Source organism: Ailuropoda melanoleuca, chromosome 9, assembly GCF_002007445.2.
Source record: "Ailuropoda melanoleuca isolate Jingjing chromosome 9, ASM200744v2, whole genome shotgun sequence".
Lineage (NCBI taxonomy): Eukaryota > Metazoa > Chordata > Mammalia > Carnivora > Ursidae > Ailuropoda > Ailuropoda melanoleuca.
In genome coordinates this window covers 4,805,915-4,826,172 of record NC_048226.1, presented here as the reverse complement: position 1 = coordinate 4,826,172, position 20,258 = coordinate 4,805,915, and the positions used below count along the sequence as shown (strand labels likewise).

The 20,258-nt window shown below is 43.6% G+C and overlaps 1 protein-coding gene across 5 annotated transcripts in view; it reads right to left on the bottom strand.

The window, feature by feature from the left end:
- The window catches only part of IQGAP1 (IQ motif containing GTPase activating protein 1), a 165,018-nt gene that overhangs the window by 118,852 nt on the left and 25,908 nt on the right, over positions 1-20,258 (bottom strand). The window contains exons 1-4 of one of the 5 annotated variants that reach the window (XM_002919792.4): positions 18,935-19,103; positions 17,128-17,250; positions 14,920-15,026; positions 10,623-13,851 (exon numbers count right to left, since the gene is read on the bottom strand). The exons of 3 other annotated variants lie outside the window; for them this stretch is intronic. In XM_002919792.4, the coding sequence (XP_002919838.2) occupies positions 12,611-13,851; positions 14,920-15,026; positions 17,128-17,234 (1,455 nt within the window). In that variant the 5' untranslated portion in view covers positions 17,235-17,250; positions 18,935-19,103 and the 3' untranslated portion in view covers positions 10,623-12,610. Of the gene's footprint in view, positions 1-10,622; positions 13,852-14,919; positions 15,027-17,127; positions 17,251-18,934; positions 19,104-20,258 lie in introns of those variants that run through there. One more of the 5 variants, XM_019800245.2, reaches the window with a different exon arrangement.

The following is a 20,258-nucleotide window of genomic DNA, read 5'->3' as shown; positions in this document are numbered from 1 at the left end:
GGAGGTTTGCAGGGTAGCAGCATATGCTCTGTCTTCAGTGGGCCTTCTGCTCCCTCATCAGGCCCAATTGATTAAATCACTGGTCGTGCAGGATTGCTTCAACTCCAGCACCCTTCCGCCCCAGGCGTAAGGGGGTGGGACTGAAAAATTCCAACTCTCTAACCAGGTGGTTGGCTCCACTGGCAATCAGCCCCAGCCTTACTTGCTTTCCAAAAGTCACTTCATTAACATAAGAAAAGACACACTTATCACTCTCTACCCTGAGGAAATTCCAAGGTTTGGGGAGCTCTGTGCCTGAAATGGGGTAAGACTAAAATAAATATATTTTTAAAGACTTTATTTTAAATAGAGAGAGAGAGAGCACGTGCAAGCAGGGGGAGGGGCGGAGGGGAAGAGGCAGAGAATCTCGAGTAGCCTTCTTGCTGATTACGGCGCCTGTCTCAGGGCTCCATCTCACAACCCTGAGATCAAGACCTGAGCCTAAACCAAGAGAAACTTAACCGACTGAGCCACCAGGCGCCCCGAAATAACTATTTCTTATTATAAATCACAATATCACAGAATGAGAAATATCAAATTCAGGAGAGTGGAATATGGATTGGGAAAGGGACTGTAATTGAGGAAGTATTCACAGGAACCTTTATGTATATTGGTAACATTCTATTTTTTTTTCAAGTTTATTTATAATCTCTACACCCAACATGGGGCTTGAACTCATGACCCTGGGATGAAAAGTTGCATGCTCCACCGACTGAGCCAGCCAGATGCCCCTGAAATTTTATTTCTTAAGCTGTCTGGCAGGTACATGGTTCTTTGCACTATCCTTTATATCTTCTCCATATCTTACATATTGAATTTTTTGAAAAATAGAGTGGGTACTTGTTCTGTAGGAAGACTTGCAGCAGGAAGTCATTCTCTCTAGAGAGAGGCCGCCGTACTGGAGAGAGCGGGCTGGGTTCAGGGAACGAAGTGTCCTTCTGCTTAGCAGAATAGAGTATTTGATGTCATAATCGCAGCAACTTCCATTTATATAACATCCTGAACTTTATAAGTCACTTTCACATATGCCAGCTCATTTAATCATCAACTTGAAAGACAAGTAGTCCTATTTTATGGATGAGGAAACAGGCTCAGAAAGATTAGGTGATACATTTGTGACTATTTTTGTTAGAGAAAAGCTTAAAAGTATATGCAATAAATGGTCGTCGTCTCTAAGAGGAACAATAGGTAATTTTACCCATTTTTGTCTGTTTGCTTAACTGTATTTTCTGATTTTTAAAAATTTTATTTAAATTCAATTAATTAACATATCGTGTATTATTAGTTTCAGAGGTAGAGGTCAGTGATTCATCAGTTGGGTTATAACACCCAGTGCTCATCACATGCCCTCCTCATGCCCTCCTCAATGCCCATCCCCCAGGTACCCCATCCTCCCACCCACCACACCTCCAGCAACCCTCAGTTTGTTTCCTAGAGTTAGGAATCTCTTATGGTTTATCTCCCTCTCTGATTTTATCTTATTTTTCCCTCCCTTCCCCATGATACTGTTTTGTATCTTAAATTCCACATATGAGTGAAATCATATAATTGTCTCTCTCTGATTGACTTATTTTGCTTGGCATAGTACCCTCTAATTCCATCCATATCATTGCAAATGGTAAGATTTCATTTTTTCGATGGCTGAGTAATATTCTGTTGTGTATATGAACCACATCTTCTTTATCTGTCAATGGACATCTGGGCTCTTTCCATAGTTTGGCTATTGTGGACATTGCTGCTATAAACATTGGGGTACAGGTATCCCTTCAGGTCACTACATTTGTATCTTTGGGGTAAATCCCTAGTAGTGCAATTGCTGGGTCGTGGGGTAGCTCTATATTTAACTTTTGGAGGAATCTCTACACTGTTTTCCAGAGCAGCTGTACCAGCTTGCATTCCCACCAGCAGTGTAAGAGGGTTCCCCTTTCTCCTCATCCTCACCAACATTTGTTTCCTGACTTGTTAATTTTAGCCATTCTGACTGGTGTGAGGTGGTATTCCATTGGGGTTTTGATTTGTATTTCCCTGATGCTGAGTGATATTGAACATTTTTTCATGTGTCTGTTGGCATTTGTATGTTTTCTTTGGAGAAATGTCTGTACATGTCTTCTCCCCATTTCTTGACTGGATTGTTTGTTTTTTGGGTGTTGAGTTTGGTAAGTTCTTTATAGATCTTGGATGCTAACCCTCTATCTGATAAGACATTTGCAAATATATTCTCCCATTCGGTCGGTTGTCTTTTGGTTTTGTCTACTGTTTCCCTTGCTGTGCAAAAGCTTTTATCTTGATGAAGTCCCAGTGGTTCATTTTTGCCTTTTTTTCCCTTGCCTTTAGAGATGTGTCTAGTACAAAGTTGCCGCGGCTGAGGTCAAAGAGGTTCCTGCCTGTATTCTCCTCTAGGATTTTGATGGATTCCTGTTCACATTTAGGTTTTTCATCCATTTTGAGTCTATTTTTGTGTAGGGTGTAAGAAAATGGTTCAGTTTCATTCTTCTGAGTGTGGCTGTCCAATTTTTCCAACCACTTGTTGAAGAGAGACTGTCTTTTTTCCATTGGATGTTCTTTCCTGCTTTGTCGGAGATGAGTTGACCGTAGAGTTGAGGGTCCATTTCTGGGTCTCTATTCTGTTCCATTGATCTATGTGTCTGTTTCTGTGCCAGTACCATGCTGTCTTGATGATCACAGCTTTGTAATATAGCCTGAAGTCCAGAATTGTGATGCCACCAGCTTTGGTTTTCTTTTTTATTTTCTGATATTTCTAAGATGAACATGTGTAACTTATGAAGTGAAAAAAAATAATACAGTAGGGAGAGGAAGGGAAGGGAACAGGAAAAATGTAAGTGATTTTCTCCAAGTCAAATAGTCAAGTTTTTTTTTTCTTTCCTTTTTAAGTAAACCCTACCTTCAACATGGGGCTCAAACTCACAACTGTCGCACTCTACTGACTGAGCCAGCCAACCAGGCACCCCTCAAATAGTTAAGTTTTTGATCCTGATCCCAAGTCCTAAGTACACAAATGACAAACAACTGAAGAAATACAAGAAAGAAGCTAACATGTGAAAAAGAGGCTTAACATCACTAGCAATCAAAGAAATGCAAATTAAAACAAGATGTGAGAATCATGTCTATTATATTAGCAAAACTGTTTCTCAGGGATAGGGTGTGGTAAAACTGGTAGTCATTAATTATTGATTGCATTGTAAATTGGTATAATTTGCTCCAAAAATTATTTGGCAGCAAGTAACCAGAGCTGTAAAAATATTCACACCCTACGGAAATAATGTAAAATATGGAAACGCTTTTTTTCCCGGGGAAGAAAAAGTGTTCATAAGAGCATTATCAGTGTAGCAGGGCATCCTCATTTAGACAGAGGGTCCACATTTGGCTGTTTATAGAAAGGTGGGCCTATAAGCTTCTGGACATTTATTTGCACTGGTTTATACACATAAGGATTTGTTTTTTACCTGAAAGAAAAATGAAAAAGTATGAGGTCGTGACTGAGAAAGAATGTGGGGATTGGCCTGTTGTCTGTTTAGGCCTTGGTTCTTGGGTTGTCTTTTTTTCCTTTTTTGTTCTTTTTCCATAGTATACCCTTACTTTATGAGATTTAAGTGGAAAAGCTTAGTCTCTGGAGGAGTGTTCTGTTTTCCTATTTGGTTTTTTTTTTTTTTCTTCTTCCTTGTGAAATATCTTGCAAATAAAAAGTATGTAAGAAACGCATTTAACTTGAAGAAGTATGATACAGAGCAAACCTGTGTGCTCGGCACCCAGCTTAAGAAATAGAAACTTAGCATTCTTTTTCCCCATCCCAGTTAACCTCTACCTTGAATTTTGTATTTATAAATCCTTTGCTTTTCATTACAATGTATGTTTATCCCTGCTGCTGAAGCAACATATTGTTTAGTTTGGCCTGTTTTTATCTTTATTGTATTTTGACCCTTCTGTGTGTATTTTTGTCTAATTTTTTCATCCAGTGTTGAGTTTCTGAGGCTCATGGTGTTGATGCATGTAACTGTAGTTTGCTCGTTTTTCTGGATGTGTAATATTCCACAATGTGAATTTACCAAGCTGGTCAGAGGTGGGGGCCACTAAGTCTACGTTTTGAACAAGCGTCCCTGGTAAGACTAATGCAGGTGGGCCTTGGCTCATGCTTTGAAACATATTCTTAGAGGGTAAGTCCAAGCTCCTACTCTTCAGTCCCCTAACACTCTACCTCTACCTTTTAATTTCTTCTTCTTCTTCTTTTTTTTTTTTTTTTTTAAGTAATCTTTACATCCAACGTGGGGCTTGAAATCATGACCCCAAGAGTCACACGCTCTACCGGCTGAGCCAGCTGGGCACCCCTCTACCTTTTAATTTCAGTTAAACTGCTCTTCCCCTCTTTTCCAAAAATATTTTCCCATCTTTCTTCACCTAGATAATCCTCTTTTTTTAAAAAAAATTTTTTTTGTTTTAAGAATCTCTACACTTAGGGCACCCGGGTGACAGAGTCGGTTGGGTGTTGGACTTTTGATTTCAGCTCAGGTCATGATCTCAGGGTCCTGGGATAGAACCCTGAGTCAAGCTCAGTGCTCAGCGGGGAGTCTGCTGGAGGTTCTCTCTCCCTTTCCCTCTGCCCCTCCCCCCATGCTCACTCTCTCTCTGTGAAATAAATGAATAAATCTTTAAAAAACAAAGCAGGGGCACCTGGGTGGCTCAGTCGTTAAGCGTCTGCCTTCGGCTCAGGGCATGATCCCGGTGTTCTGGGATCGAGCCCCACATCAGGCTCCTCTGATGGAAGCCTGCTTCTTCCTCTCCCGCTCCCCCTGCTTGTGTTCCCTCTCTCACTGGCTGTCTCTCTCTGTGTCACATTAATAAATAAAATCTTAAAAAAATAAAATAAAAAATAAAAAAGCAAAGCAATCTCTACACTCAACATGGGGCTGGAATTTACAGCCCCAAGGTCAAGAATAACACGCTCCACCTACTGAGCCAGCCAGGCGCCCCTAGATAATTCTTATTCTTCAAGTCTCCCCATTAAACTATAAACTCTTCCAAGGTGAAGATTATCATCATTATCATTGTTGTCATTGACATTTATGGAGCAGATAAAAGCAGGTACTACACAGAGAGTTTTCTGTGTGTCATCTCATTGATCCCCACTCAACCCCATGAAGAAGGTACTGGGATTATTCTCATTTTGCAGGTAAGGAGATAAGGGTCAGAAAGAGTTGGTAACTCGCTCAGAGTTCAAGGGCTCTTACGTGTGGACCTTTTCCACTGTCTTGTCTTTGTACCTCCAGGGTCTAGTGTAGGACTTGGTGTGTCGTAAGCGCTCAGTAAATGTTTGCTGCACTGAACTGAAGGGAAGAGTCAAGGCGGCCAGACGGAAAACCATCCCTTTAGTTCAGATGATGGCAGCAGGGGTGGAGAAGGTGAGCCAGAAACAAGACTTGGCTTGCAGGGCTATTAGAGTTAAAATCTGGGTCGTGAAATTGGGGTTGGGAATGAGGAAGAGACAAGGCATTTCTATTTTTTTTTTTTTAAACACTCAGGGCCCAGGGGTTCCTGGGTGGCTCAGTCAGTTAAGCGACTGCCTTTGGCTCAGGCCATGATCCCAGGTCCTGGGATCAAATCCTGCAAGGGGCTCCCTGCTCGGTGGGGAGTCTGCTTCTCTTTCTCCCTCTGCCCCTCCTCTCTGCTTGTGATCACTGTCCCTCTCTCTCAAATAAATAAATAAATAAATAAAATATTTTAAAAAAACACTCAGGGGACAGTACTTTACTTTTATTTAATTTTTATAGGTTTATCTGGGCTTTTTTAGTAATCTCTATACCCAACATGGGGCTCAAACCCATAACCTCAAGATCAAGAGTTGCACACTCTCCTGACTAAGCCAGCCAGGGGCCCCTCCATTTTTTATTTGTTTATTTTTTTACTTTGGGCAGTTCTGTATTTATGGAAAATTTTAAAGAAAGCACGTTGTGCTTTTACAGTTTTAAAAGAGGGAAAGCAGGGCAGAGGCAGTGGCTTTGTGACTTGCAAACAAGGGAGAAAGAGAAATCTAAGCCAAAGGCATGCTGGGGGTGGGAAGCCCTATCAAAAGAGACTAGACATGACAGCCCTGAGAATAGCTACATATGGGTGGAAGTTTCACACACACACACACACACACACACACACACACACAGGAAGGGAAGGAATATAATAATAGGGTCTAGGAAGAATTCTTTTAAGGTAGAAATAAGATTTAATGATCTTGCCTTTTTGTTCTGGTGTTTCCCAGTGTCTGCCATGGTCCTCAATGATGCCAATCGCTTGTTGGAGACTTACTGTGGGCCGGACATCATGCTATAAACACTGTATCGTAGATCGTCTCAATGTCTTCAGTTTCTCTCTCTGTAATATAACTTACATACAGCTGCCAAATCAAATTTCCTCAGCCGCTGATCATGACTGGCCCCTACTGGACCATCTGTGACACCCCCTGTACCAGAGAATAATATCTGAAATCCTTAGTTTGGCAACTAAGAGCTTTCTTGGTGTGACCCTCACTCACCTGTCCAGTTTGTTACTTTTTACACTGTTACTTTTTCAACACAACAAGTTCCTTGCCTGTGAGTATGTATCCATTAATCCATCCAGTGAGCATTTATTGACCCCCTACTGCATGTCAGACACTATTTTAGGTGCTGGGAAGAGAATGGTAAACAAGAGAAGTGGCTCCCTCCTATCATGGAGCTTACCCAAACAAGCAATAAACGAGAAGCTATCAGTCAGGTGTATGTATGACAATGACAATAAGGGTAATGGGATAGTGAGTGCAGGGACAAGAGGACTAATTTAGATGGGACAGTCAGGGAAAGTCTCTGCAAGGAAGTGAGTTTCAGGCTGAGAGCTGGTTGACAAATAGGAACTGATGCACAGATGTAGGCAAGGAACATTCTGGGCAGAGGGATCTGTTAGGACCAAGGCTCTAAGGTGTGCACAACCTTGGTGTGATCAAGGAATGGAGGGAACGTGAGAAGGAAGGTGATATCAGAGGTGGCTCAGGGTGGGGGGATGTTAGACCAAGGGGGGCCTTGTAGGTCTGGTTAAAGATTTGGGTTTTTATCCTAAAGGCAATGGGAAGCTTGCAGACTTTTAAGCAGATATGTGATGTGATTAGATTTAGGATTTTAAATGATTATTTTGGTTTTTATGAGAAGGAATTAGAGCAAAAACAATATCAGGGAGATCAGTTAGGAGACGAGGGCAGGAATTCAGAAAAGAGGATGGTGGCTCTTTGGAGCTGGGGAGTGGCAGCAGATGGAGGTCTGACATATGTTTGAGAGGAATCGGAGAGGTAAAATTGGTAGGGCTTTGAGGACGTGGATTTTGAAGTGATGGAGAGAGGAAGTGTGGACCATGTGCAAGAAGCCAATGGCCCAATCATAGGGTAGAAACAACGGGAAAATATGGAAAGTCAGGTACCTCAACTCTCACCGATAGCTTTAAACATTCCTGCTTGTGGCTGTGTGTGTGTGAGCCACAAAGCAAGTCACACACTGCCCCTGAAGAGCTCACATCTTACAGGACAGACACATTTGTAGACACACAACATCAACAACAAGGTGATAGAAAAAGACTCAGTATATGACAAACCAGTGATGTGTGTCTGTTACATTGTTAGGAAGTAGGGATAGGACGGGCCGGAGCCTGGAGAGGTCTTTAGTTTGCAGGTAATGTGCTAATTACTGGCAGCAGTGAGGTGTGTGTCAAGGGGAGGGGCTTGTTTGCTTTTTGTTTTTTCTCTGTATGCTCTTCGCCCAACGTGGGGCTGGAACTCATGACCCTGAGATCAAGAGTCACATGATCTACTGACCAAACCAGCCAGGCACCCCTGGCAATGAGGTTTTGGCTCTCTTCCAAGAGAAGCCTAGAGAGGGCTGAGTGGGAGATGGAGAGGGACCCAGGCCATGGGCTGCTTGCTTTTGTCCTCCTCAGAGCATCAAGGTGCACATGCAGAAGAGCCCACGACCACATCAGACGGCACTGGGGACTGCGAGAGCCCCAAATGTGTAAAGTGTTACAGCCGGGAGGACCTTTTTCTGATTTAACTGATAGCCTGAAGCCTAGGGTGATCAACTGACTTGTCCAAGGAGAGTTGGCTAGTAAATAACTGCATGGAAACCAGAAACTGGGTCCCCTGACCCGATTCTGTGCTGCTTCCACATCCTGTCCCCTAAACGCAGGGCTCCTTACGGACAATGAGCACACACCACACTCCCAGCTGCGTTCAGGGTTATGCTGCTTGTCTTTAATAACACAGCTTTGTGTCCTTCCAAGTCCCTAATTGGCTCCTTTTTTTTTTTTTTAGATGTATCCATTTATTTTAGAGAGAACAAGAGCGAGTAGGGGGAGAGGCAGAGGGAGAGGGAGAGAATTCAAGCAGATTCCTCACTGAGTGTGGAGTCTCAATCCCACAACCCTGAGATCAAGACCTGAGCTGAAATAAGAGTCACAGGCTTAACAGACTGAGCCACCCAGGTGCCCCTAACTGGTTCCTTCTTATGGGATATTCTTTCAAGACATCTTCCATTTAACCCAGTGTAAAATTCTCAGAATGTCTCTTCTGCGGGATATCATACTCAACTCTGTACTTTCTCATTCTACATCCTACCCCTGGACAAAAACACTTTACCCCTGGGGGGATGGTAGCCCTGGATTTCACATAAATTACCCATTACCTCTGCCAGCCAGGCTTTTCCCTTACCTTCTCATCTGATTTTTACAAATTATTGCTGCTGTTTAACATACAGATCATATTTGACTTAGAACAATACTTAGGTAGATAAACGACGACGGTATACTCTCATATTATCATAAAAGGAGGCGGAACCATTCCCTGCTAATAGGGACGGGGCTGCTTCTGTTTCAGGCCAGGATAGTATTGGCAAGTACGAATTGGCAAGTTGGAGTCCGTCTCTGACTAAGGAATCATTCAAGCATTTACTGAACTTTTTAGCACATTGTTTCATGGGGGAACCGGACAAACTGGAGGGGAGTAAGGCAGGAGAAAAACAAAGGACTACATTATGACAGTTGTGAGATTTATGCAGTTATAAATGTCCAGAAACAGTCCCTCGTGGGAAGGAGCTCAGAAATCTAGGGCATGAAGGCTGAAATTCAGGCAGTGATATTTAAAAGCTGAAGGAATTCTAATAAACCAGCTAGTGTGGGGGTACCTGTGTGGCTCCATTGGTTAAGTGTCCAACTTTCTTTTTTTAAGATTTTATTTATTTGAGAGAGAGAGAGGGAGAGAGAGCATGAGCCGGGGGAGGGGCAGAGGAAGAGGGAGAAACAGGCTCCCCACTAAGCAGGGACCCCCTTCAAACACAGGGCTTAATCCCAGGACCCCAAGATCACGACGTGAGCTGAAGGCAGACGTTTCACTGACTGAGCCACCCAGGTGCCCCTAAGTGTCTGACTCTTGATATTGGCTCAGGCCATGATCTTGGGGTCCTGGGATTGAGCCCCAGCCGGGCTCCCCACTCAGTGGGGAGTCTCCTTGTCTCCCTCTCCCTCTGCTCACTCTCTGTCTCTCTCTCTCTCAAATAAATAAATCAATCTTAAAAAAACAAAAACAAAAATTAGCTAGTGTTCCTATACAAATCGTACCTTGGGGAAACCAAAGAGTTGGGAAGAGGGAGTTCTCTTTGTAGAAATATTCCAGCTAATAAATGAAGAAGGAATAAATTATGGAAATAAAACATCACCATCTGGCAAACCCAAATGAAATAAGGGCTTATCAATGGCTGCTAACATCATGAGACAAAATAACACTATTTATCTCCTGGTAGAAGGACACAAGATCGCTATGGAGTATTCTTATCCCTCAAAATCTGAATCTGTCATATTTACAGATCCAAACACCAATATTAGGAAAGCAGAGTAGGGGCGCCTGGCTGGCTCAGTCAGTGGAGAGTGTGGCTCTTGATCTTGGGATTGTGAGTTCAAGCCCCATGTTGGGCATAAAGATAATTTTAAAGAAATAAAATCTTAAAAAAAAGGAAGCAGAGGATAGAGGGGAATGTTAAAGGACCCCAGAAGATGGAATTGGCCAAACACAGAGCTGGGGGAACATTACAGGACAACCAGGTTTCTTCAACAAATAAGTTACAAGGAAACAACAGAGAGAGGAAGAAGGGGGAGAACTTCAGATCAAGACTTGTAAGGAACATACCAACCAGTTGACACAGAGACCTCATTTGGATTTTGAGTCAAACAAACTAAAAAACAACAACAAAAGCAAAAAACAACTGGGGACATGCGAACATTGACTGAACTATTTGATGACACTGTGAATCACTGCTCATTTTTTTCAGGAGTAATAATAGTATTGTGGCTATGTTTAATACAAGAGACACCTTTTAAAGCAGTGGTTCTCAAACTCAGAGCATGCATCACCATTGCCTGGAGGGCTTATTAAAACCAATATTGCTGGGGCGCCTGGGTGGCACAGCGGTTAAGTGTCTGCCTTCGGCTCAGGGCGTGATCCCGGCCTTACGGGATCAAGCCCCACATCAGGCTCCTCTGCTAAGAGCCTGCTTCTTCCTCTCCCACTCCCCCTGCTTGTGTTCCCTCTCTCGCTGGCTGTCTCTATCTCTGTCGAATAAATAAATAAAATCTTAAAAAAAAAAAACCCAATATTGCTGAGCCCCACGCCTTGTTTCTGATTCAGCAGCTTTGGAGTGGGAACTTAGAATGTGCACTTCAAGCAAGTTCCCAGGTGACACTAATGCTACTGGTCTGGGCTCACATTCTGAGAATCTCTGCACTGGATTAACCAGATTTTTAAAATCTAATTACTCTTTCAAAGACAGAGTTTAGGTTATCAGCTGAGTTCTATCCCCCTGGGTTACAGCACTCAGGACAGCATTCCATATAATGAAAGAGAATGAACTCTTGTTCCAAGGCTCAAGTAATCATTTAGTCTGAATTGCCATAGGAAGGCTTGAAAGAAGAATACCTTCAGATCACTTTTCTCTTCCAGTGTGACACACCCAGCTCCCTCCTTAATCACTTTTGTCTGCCCTTTCCCCTTCCATTCCCCAGCACAGGATCCTGTAAAGCTCCCTGGAACTTAGGCTACATCCCTGCATCATTTCCAAATTCAAAATGGGTTGATGTCTGTAACATGGGGCGTCTAGTCCTACATGTAGTGTCTCAGAGACACTTAAGCAAATCTCAGAGCTGATCCGTTCTGTGCTGTTGTAGAGAAGACAGCCAAATTTTGGCTCTTCTGTCCCACGTGTGACCCAAACTGCGCTGTTCGGCGATTTCGGGCCTTAGGTTTTCAACAGGTAAAGAAAGAAATCTGTTATTATGAGAGAAAAGGTGATACCTGGAGAAATATTAGCCAGAGTTCCTTGGAGGAAAGACATTTCCAACAATACTAGAACACTGAACTTTAGAGACATTACTACTTTATAATTTAACAACAAAGTGCTTGTGTGTGTGTGTGTGTGTGTGTGTGTGTCTGCACACGTGCATTAGATCCTCACAACAACCTTGTGAGGTAGGTAAGGTAGAGGCTGAGAGAAGGTAAAGTCTGGCCAAATTAAATGTCAGGGCCAGTGGTCAAACACCTCACCTTCTCAATGAAGTCAGTGTTCTTTCCAACACACTGCCTTCCCTCAATTTATTTCCGTTAAATATAGGAATGTACTAGTGCATAAAATGAATGACTCTAAAAAAATCAGAGTTGCATTAACTTAAAACTAAAGGGCCCCGTGACCCAGGCAATTAGAAAACAGGAGTTGTTTCCTTCAGCTAAATGCCAAGAAGGATCCCTGTAATATTTAATGTCTCAGCAAATTTGCTTCCATAGTTTTACAGTCCTCTTCCAGCTCCCTCTGGCTTGCTCATCAGGGGATATTTTCTATGCCTCGGATGGCAGCAAACCTCCAGTGGGAGTACCTCATTTGCTGCTGTTCAAAGAGCTTCTGAAATTCTTTCAGCCTTGAAGTCACAAGACCACAAACATCCTCGAGAATTCTGCCTTGTCATGGCAATGAGACATCTGGTGACTAATGTCTGCATAGCACTGACTAGGGAGAGTGTTTTCTGTGTTATGAAATCTGTGTGTTCACACCCCAAATCCTCTAGTTGCAATCTAATTTCTTGCAAGTTCTGGGCTTGTGGGGCTGCACTAATGAATTCCTTACTGAGTCTTAAGGCTAATAAGTGTATTGAGGGTCTTTTAAGGGCCAGGTGTTATACAGTACTGAGGGCTTATAAGATCTCAAATATTAATCATTAATAGTGATAATGTAGGCACATGTATCTCACCCTCTTTTAGCAACCAAGCATCAACCATCAAATTACATTTCCCTAAGGTCAGTTAAAAACACTGAAGGAATGCCTTTTGTGTTCAAAACATTATTTGTGGCCTATAGGTTTATCCTCACCATTAAAGCATAGGAAAAGACAGAGGACAGACCAGGGCCCAACTTGAGCCACTGATGCCCATGCTCTCTATAATGGAGCACCCGGAGACAAAAGAAATGAAAATCTGGAAAGGGGCAGAAGAACCACTACAAACCATTTCCTAGATCAAATGAGTATTTTGATGGCATAAGAGATGTGCTTTCTGACGGAAGCTCTTATCACATCTACTGCAGTGGAAAGGTTTTTCTCCTGTATGTGTTCTCTGGTGTGTGAGAAAATGAGAACGCTGATTGAAGGTTTTGCCACACTCAGGACAGTGATAGGGTCTGTCTCCTAAGTGGATTCGTTGATGGGTAATGAAGTGGGAGCTCTGGTTGAAGCTCTTCCCACACTCGCCACATTTGTAGGGTCTTTCCCCCGTGTGGATCCGTTGGTGTTTTATGAGGGCAGAGCTGTCGGCAAATCCCTTCCCACAGTTGTCACACTTAAATGGCCTCTCACCTGTGTGTGTCCTCTGGTGCGTGACCAGGTGTGAGCTCTGACTGAAACTTTTGTGGCAGTAAGGACAGCTGAAAGGCCTTTCTCCTGAGTGAGTACTCATGTGTGCTACAAAGTGAGAACTATCTCTAAAGCCCTTCCCACACTCTGGACACTTAAAGGGCCGTTCTCCTGTGTGGGTTCGTTGGTGTTTAACCAAGTCTGAGCTCTGGCTAAAACTTTCCCCACAGTCACTACACCTGTAAGGCTTCACTCCTGTGTGGGTCCTCTGATGGGTGATGAAGTTGGAGCTTCGACTAAAGCTTTTATGGCATTCGAGACACGTGTAGGGCTTCTCTCCTGTGTGGGTTCTTTGGTGCATTATGAGGTGTGGCTTCCGCCCAAAGGTTTTCCCACACTCTGGGCACTCATAGGGTCTCTCACCTGTGTGGGTTCTCTGATGTTTGATGAGCGTAGAGCTGTCGCTGAATTTTTTCTCACACCCGCTGCACTGGTAGGGTTTCTCTCCTGTGTGTGTTCTGCGATGGGTGACAAGGTCTGAACTCTGTTTGAAGCCTTTCCCACACTCGATGCATTTATAAGGCCTCTCGCCAGTATGGGTTCTTAGGTGTCTTATGAGATAGGAGCTCTGGTTAAAGCTTTTTCCACATTCTGCACACACAGGCTTCTTTCCTACATATCCATCCAGCAGCTTGTTTAAATCTTTCTCCTGTGGAAGGGGCTCCAGTTGGCCCTCTCCTGGTAGGGTTCCATGTTGCCCTTCTAATTCAAGGTCCCTCTCCCAGTTTCCTCCCCATCTAGGAGTATGAGAAATATCTTTATTGGTCCTTTCTGAGGACGTTCCACATTGTTCTGCTGCTTCTGAAATGTCCTGATTGAGTTTTGTCACCTGATTCTCAAAGACTGAAAAATTAACAAAAGTAACAGGGAACAAAGTTAAACACTTATAAGGAAAAAACATCAGAAGGCAGTAAGAAAGATTGAGATTAGCACTTTGGCAACAGACTACACTTAATTTGACTTTGTGTAAAGTTTTCACTTCGTGAAAAGTTTTTTGTTTTTTTTTTTAATTTTTAAAAAAGATTTCAAGTAATCTCTACTCCCAGTGTGGGGCTCAAACTCACAACCCGGAGATCAAGAGTCACATGCTCCACCAATTGAGTCAGCCAGGTGCCTCACTTTGTGAAAAGTTTATTGAAGTTCCTTAAACTTATAGAAAACATAAATTCCTAAACCCCCCTTTTTTTTTAAGATGTATCTTGAGGGGCGCCTGGGTGGCTCAGTCGGTTAAACATTCAGCTCTTGATTTTGGCTTTGGTCATGATCTCAGGGTCCTGGGATCAAGCCACATTTGGGGCTCCACACTTAGCGAGGAGTCTGCGTGAGGATTCTCTCTCTCCCTCCTCCTCTGCCCCTCCCTCCACTCCCACACACCTTCTCTCTAAAATAAATCTTTAAAAACAAACAAACAAACAAAAAATAAATGAATGAAGACTTTAAGGGCACCTGGCTGGCTCAATCAGTAGAGCATGTGACTCTTGATCTTGGGGTTATCAGTTCGAGCCCCATGTTGGGCATATAAAGTTTACTTAAATAAAATAAAATGAAGACTTTATTTGGTCTATTACTGATTGCCCAAGAAGTCAAATTTAAACTTCTAATAGAACAAAAGTCTATGGCAGCATTCCAAATTCTTCATCTAAACAAGGACTGATGGCGCCTGGGTGGCTCAGTCGGTTAAGCATATGCCTTCGGCTCAGGTCATGATCCCAGGGTCCTGGGATCGAGCTCTACAAGGGGAGGGGGTCCCTGCGCAGTGGAAAGTCTGCTTCCCCCTCTCCCACTGCCCCTCCCCATCTCTCATGCTCTCTCTCTCTTTCAAATAAATAAAAACAAAATCTTAAAAAAAAAAAAAGAAAACCAAGGCTGAAATGCTAGATTTCCTCCCACTGGATAATATCTACATCTCACCCGTGTGACTTTCCCTTAGGATCTTCCTTGCCTCAAAATTTTGGAGTGGTAGCACCCATGGCTCTTCTTTCTGCTCCAGCTGGGAGATTACACTTGGTCTGGAAATCCTATACAGGAAGGTGAATATAGGATATTAATCTGAGCCAACCACACGATGCCTGACCAAAAAGGCAAGCCCTCCTCCTTCCGTAAGTAGAGGAGAAAGCCCAGGAAGATGCTAAGCTAATGTGTGTTTGGTCTCATTGAAAGGGCCGCCATGATGGAGTGTTAAAAACAGGGCGATCTCCCCCAAGAGGCTGAGAAAATCGCCCCTTTCCCATTAAAACAACAACAACAACAAAACAACCAGACTTGGGTGATAGAAACTCTAGAGTGAGCACAATAATTCATCTCTGAAGGCACAAGGCTAAACCCACGTAGAGATAATTTTATCAGAAACAATGCCACCATGACCTCACCCTTAGAAAGAATCAGGGAAGTTAACTATAATGGTGAGCTTTAAACTTTTCCCAGAAGGGCAACAGTAGATACAGCCATGAGAAAAAGGCAAACACTTGTAAGAAAAAAAACAAAAGAAAAACAGGCAAAGGATATAAATAGGCAATTCACACACACACACACACACACACACATACACGCAGCCTATAAATATGTGGAAAACCTTTAAGCTTACCATTAACCAAAGAAATCAAATAAAAACACTGATACAGTTAGGCAATATAGTATGGAGGCAAAGAGCACAAACCACATAAGTTTCAATCTTAACCCTTCCTCTTACTAGCTATGTGACCTCAGGAAAGTGACTTAAACTCTGTGTCTCAGGGTCTTCATCTGTAGACCAGGGATAATGATAAGACCTACCAAATAGTGTTGTTGTAAGGATTAAGTGGTAAGTCCTCAATAAATGTTAGCTGTCACTATTATTTAACCCAGACTCTTAAATTATAATACCTACCATGATAGGTAAAATGTAAAGAAAAGGACACTTTCATATAATGCTTGCAGGAATAAATAATTCAATCTTTTTGGAAGGCATTTGGCAAAAATATCAAATACCTTAGAAATGTATCTATTCTTTGATCCAGCAATTCTAATTCTGGGAATTCTAAAGAAACGAAAAAAAGTTAAAAAAAAAAAAAAAGTTGTGGGATGCCTGGTTGGCTCAGTCGAAAAGAGCATGTGACTCTTGATCTGAGGGTTGTGAGTTTGAGCTCCATGTTGGGGGTGGAGATTACAAAAATAAATAAATAAAACTTAAAAAAAAGTTGTGCAAAAGATATATTAGCAAATTACTAACTAATTATACTTTAATAAACAAGACGTAAAAAAGAAAGACAGCTAAGAGATGGTCATCACAATACTGGTGAAGATCTGGAAATGACCTAAATGTCCCACGACAAAGGAATAATCATATTTGATTGAGCCATATGAAATTGCCATTGTATAAGTTAAAAAGTGATTTAAAAATGGTCACATATATGGTTCAATCAAATGTAAATTGTTATATTCCATTCAATACATTTCTAAGTGGTTATTTTAAGCAATGTATAGAAAACTATTTATTGTCAAAATATAGTCACAATACAATGTGTAGAAAAGTAAGATGCACAATCAAACATACAAGTAGGATCCCAATTTTTTTCTTTTGTTTTTGTTAATTACATAAATGCTTAAAACAATGGCTAGAAGGACAGTAACTCTTCAGTCTTTGGTTTTCATTTTGTCTCTTTTTTGCTTCAAGGGGCGTATATTACTTATGAAGTAAAGCAAGGAGAAGGGGGAGCCATTGCATTTTAGAAAGAGCACTGGAGGTTTGTTTTGTTTGTCTGTTTTTGAAGTGACAGGAAAAAACGCAGCTCCCCCTTTGCCACAAAGACCTGGGTTGGACTCTCACCTCTGCCATTTAACTTTGAGTCTCAGGGTCCTGACCTGAAAGAGGGGGGTGATAATACCCACATCAAAGGGTTATGGTGAGATATTAACAAGACAATAAATATCAAAGATATCTGTGAGCCATAAAGTGCCATAAAAATGAAAGTCATTTCAAAAAAAAAAAAAAGTGGAAGTTATTCTTTTTCTGCCAGGGAGGCAACAAATACTCTCACAAAGAGCTGGAGGTCTAAGAGACCAACGTCCCTTGAGACTGCTCAGACCTGGACCCTCTCACAATATCTAAGTCTGAAATCTAAAGGAGACGAGCAGCCTTACCCTTTTAGAGCCCATTCTTCTAACTGTGTTGGGTGGCATCCCTGAAGAGGATTCTCTAGGCGGTGTCCGGGTAACCCACTCTTCCCTGAAGTCCCCAGCCACATCATTGAGAGTCATCGGTTCCTAAAGCAAGAGACCCCAGTATGCATCAAAAGCTCTCTGGACATTCTATCCATTGTCTCAAAACCAAAAGACAGCCCCAGCGGCCACCAGTATATCCAAAGAAAGCCCCCCTGCCTAGAATAGCAATGAGGTAAATTCTGTCAACCACCGAAGCGTTGCTTTTCTTGTTCTGTTTTTTTGTCATTCTTCCCTTGGTCAACACTCACATCACCAAGTGAGGCCTGGAGCTCCCAAACACACCTACAGAACCCTCAGTCTTTGGAAACATTAACTTTTTTGAGGACTAAATTGTCCATGATGGACAAGATAAACAAAGAAGAGAATGTGCCGGGATGACTTGATTTGTGAAAAGCTCTCCAGCTACATTTTCCTCAGCAAGCTAGGAAATTGTGGACTTCATTATACTCGTATTAGTTATGAGAACAGCTGACTTTTCCTGGCTCGTAGATTTGGTGTCAACCTCAAACAGACTACGCAGAACCCTGGGTACCATTCTATTTCAAGGTTTAATGGAATCAGAAATGAGATTTAAAAAGACATGGATAAGCTGTAAAATGAAGTAAAATTTAACGAAGATAAGCACAAAACAAAACCCATGGGGCCTGAAAACAATCATTAACACTGATAAAACTGAGAGCAGCAGTATCAAGAGAAAATTATTTGGAAGGTGATGGTGAGATTACTGGATGGATCAGTAATTTATTCAGTCATATGTTGTAAGGCATTAGGAGTCACAAAGAAATATAATGGGTTTTTTGTTTTGTTTTGGGGTCTTTTATGGTTTTTGGGGGGTGGGAGTGGCTTAAAGAGTTTCCAATAGAAACAAACACAAGTCAGCCAGCTGAACCTGCTACAAAAAATTCTGCATTTCAGTGGACGATGGACCAGACTGGAGTGAGGAAGTTTAACTCTTTGCCCGTTTCTTGTCTCGCCAATCAAAGCACCTGGGTACTTCTAGAAGACACTCACACTTTTCATGGAAATATTTGTGCATTTCCACACATTGCCATTTATCATTTATAAAGTACTGAATTTTGAAGGACCTAAACACTGCAGAGATATATTTCATTTCTCTGGATTAAAATAATGTCATTAGGAGGTAAGTTTTGAGCATAAATTTTATTTCTACATCCATTAGGAAACCCAACTGCAGGGCCCACTTGCAGAAGACAGGGGACTGAGAGGGTTCACAGCCACAGTCACAGAAACCTTGTTCCTCACCCCGTCTCCTGCCCCCCACCCCCACCCCGACAGGTGACGCCGCAGGCCCCAGAGCGCAGAGGTGCTGTGACTAAGTGCCACTGTGAGCAGCACCAGTTTGTTCGCTGGGGTTATTAATAGGGACATGACGGCACGGGTGGGCCGACACCCGTCCCCCCCCCCCCCCCCCCCTCCNAGTGCTGGAGGCCCTAATCAGGGCGCCGAGGTCACAGGGTCACAGCTCTAAGCTGAAGCCCGGCGACCACCACCGAGGAGCAAGAACATTGGTCGAGAGGATGGGCTGTCCCGCCGACGGCACAGAAAGCCGCAGCCACCTCTCCCCACTCTTCAGCAAACCCCGCGGGCTCCGAAAGGGGAGCACGGGGACCTGGCAGGGACCACATCGCGGCGGCGGGCGAGTCCTCTCCACGCCCCTCAGCAGCTCCCAGGCTATCGCCGCGGTCTCCTTCCCCGCATCACTCACCGCCCTGGGGCCAACCGGGGATGGAGCAGGAAGTGAGAGTCGTTCACCGCCGAGCCGCACCCGGCCCACAACGCCGAGTCGGTCCCTCCCTGAACCTGAACGGGATTCGTGACAGGACTGTGGGGACACAGGTGGGACTCTAGGCTCAACCGCCCGCAGCCGGAAAACACAGCCCCTATCCCCTTACCGTTGGCTCCTCATTTTCTGCGACAGAAGCCTCGTCCGTCCATAGGCTGGTAGAGCTTTCAATCACCGCGCGGCCCTCTGGGAAATGTAGTCTCGAAGAAGACCTCAAAGGACTCGGAGTCCTGGGATACCCAGGTCCGAGCAGTGGCAAATACTAAACCCAATTCTTCCTCCCGCGGGAACTGCTTCCCTCGAGCTGAGAGAGGGATCTCAGACGCGAACCTCCTGGCCTCACCCGACTGCCGCGGAGCAGCCATGTACCAACGGGGGCGTCTCCCGCGCTCTGGCACCTCGCCCCCTGCCAAGCGCTGGGCAGCTCACCGCCGCGGGCTTGTGGATCCTCCTCTGCCAGGTCCCCCATCCCGGAGGGCCAGAGCCTGCATGGTGTCTGCCGCCAGCGGGTTCCAGGGCAACTCAGACTATGCATGAAGAAACCCCAGGCAGAAGCCGTTAGCGGAAAACAGACGTTCTGCTCCCTTCCGTTAGCATCACAATTCCACTGGTTAGCACGCCGGTTAATAGCCAGAAGAGGCTGGCGAGGACGTCAAATAGTCTAGGAAACGTGTACTGGGTTCCAAACTGTGGAGGCTACTGGGACTAACGTGAGAACTAGTGTTCACTTTGGGCCGGGCCCTACCTAAAAAATTATAGAAGCCTTTCTTTACAATGAAGAAAACGCACCTGTCTACCCTATTTGTTGATTCAGTGGGAGGAGGGGGGAGGAGGAGGGGGGAGCGGCGGCGACGACGACGACGAAGAAGAAGATGATGATGATGATTTTGTTCTTTTCGAACTACCAGCTCATGGCTAATGTGAAGACTCCGTCAATGCNAGGGGGAGGAGGGGGAGGAGGGGGAGGAGGCGGCGGCGACGACGACGACGAAGAAGAAGATGATGATGATGATTTTGTTCTTTTCGAACTACCAGCTCATGGCTAATGTGAAGACTCCGTCAATGCTAATTGAACCATTCCTTCAACAAATGTGTATGGTGCATCTTCCAACAAACAGTCACTGGGAACGTTCTACATTCCAGATTGTTCTGGGCACTGTGCTACCCACAGGAATCACATATGACCATTGTTTTCATGAAGCTCAATGGCCAACAGGGGAAAGAAACTATAGAATATACGAAAATA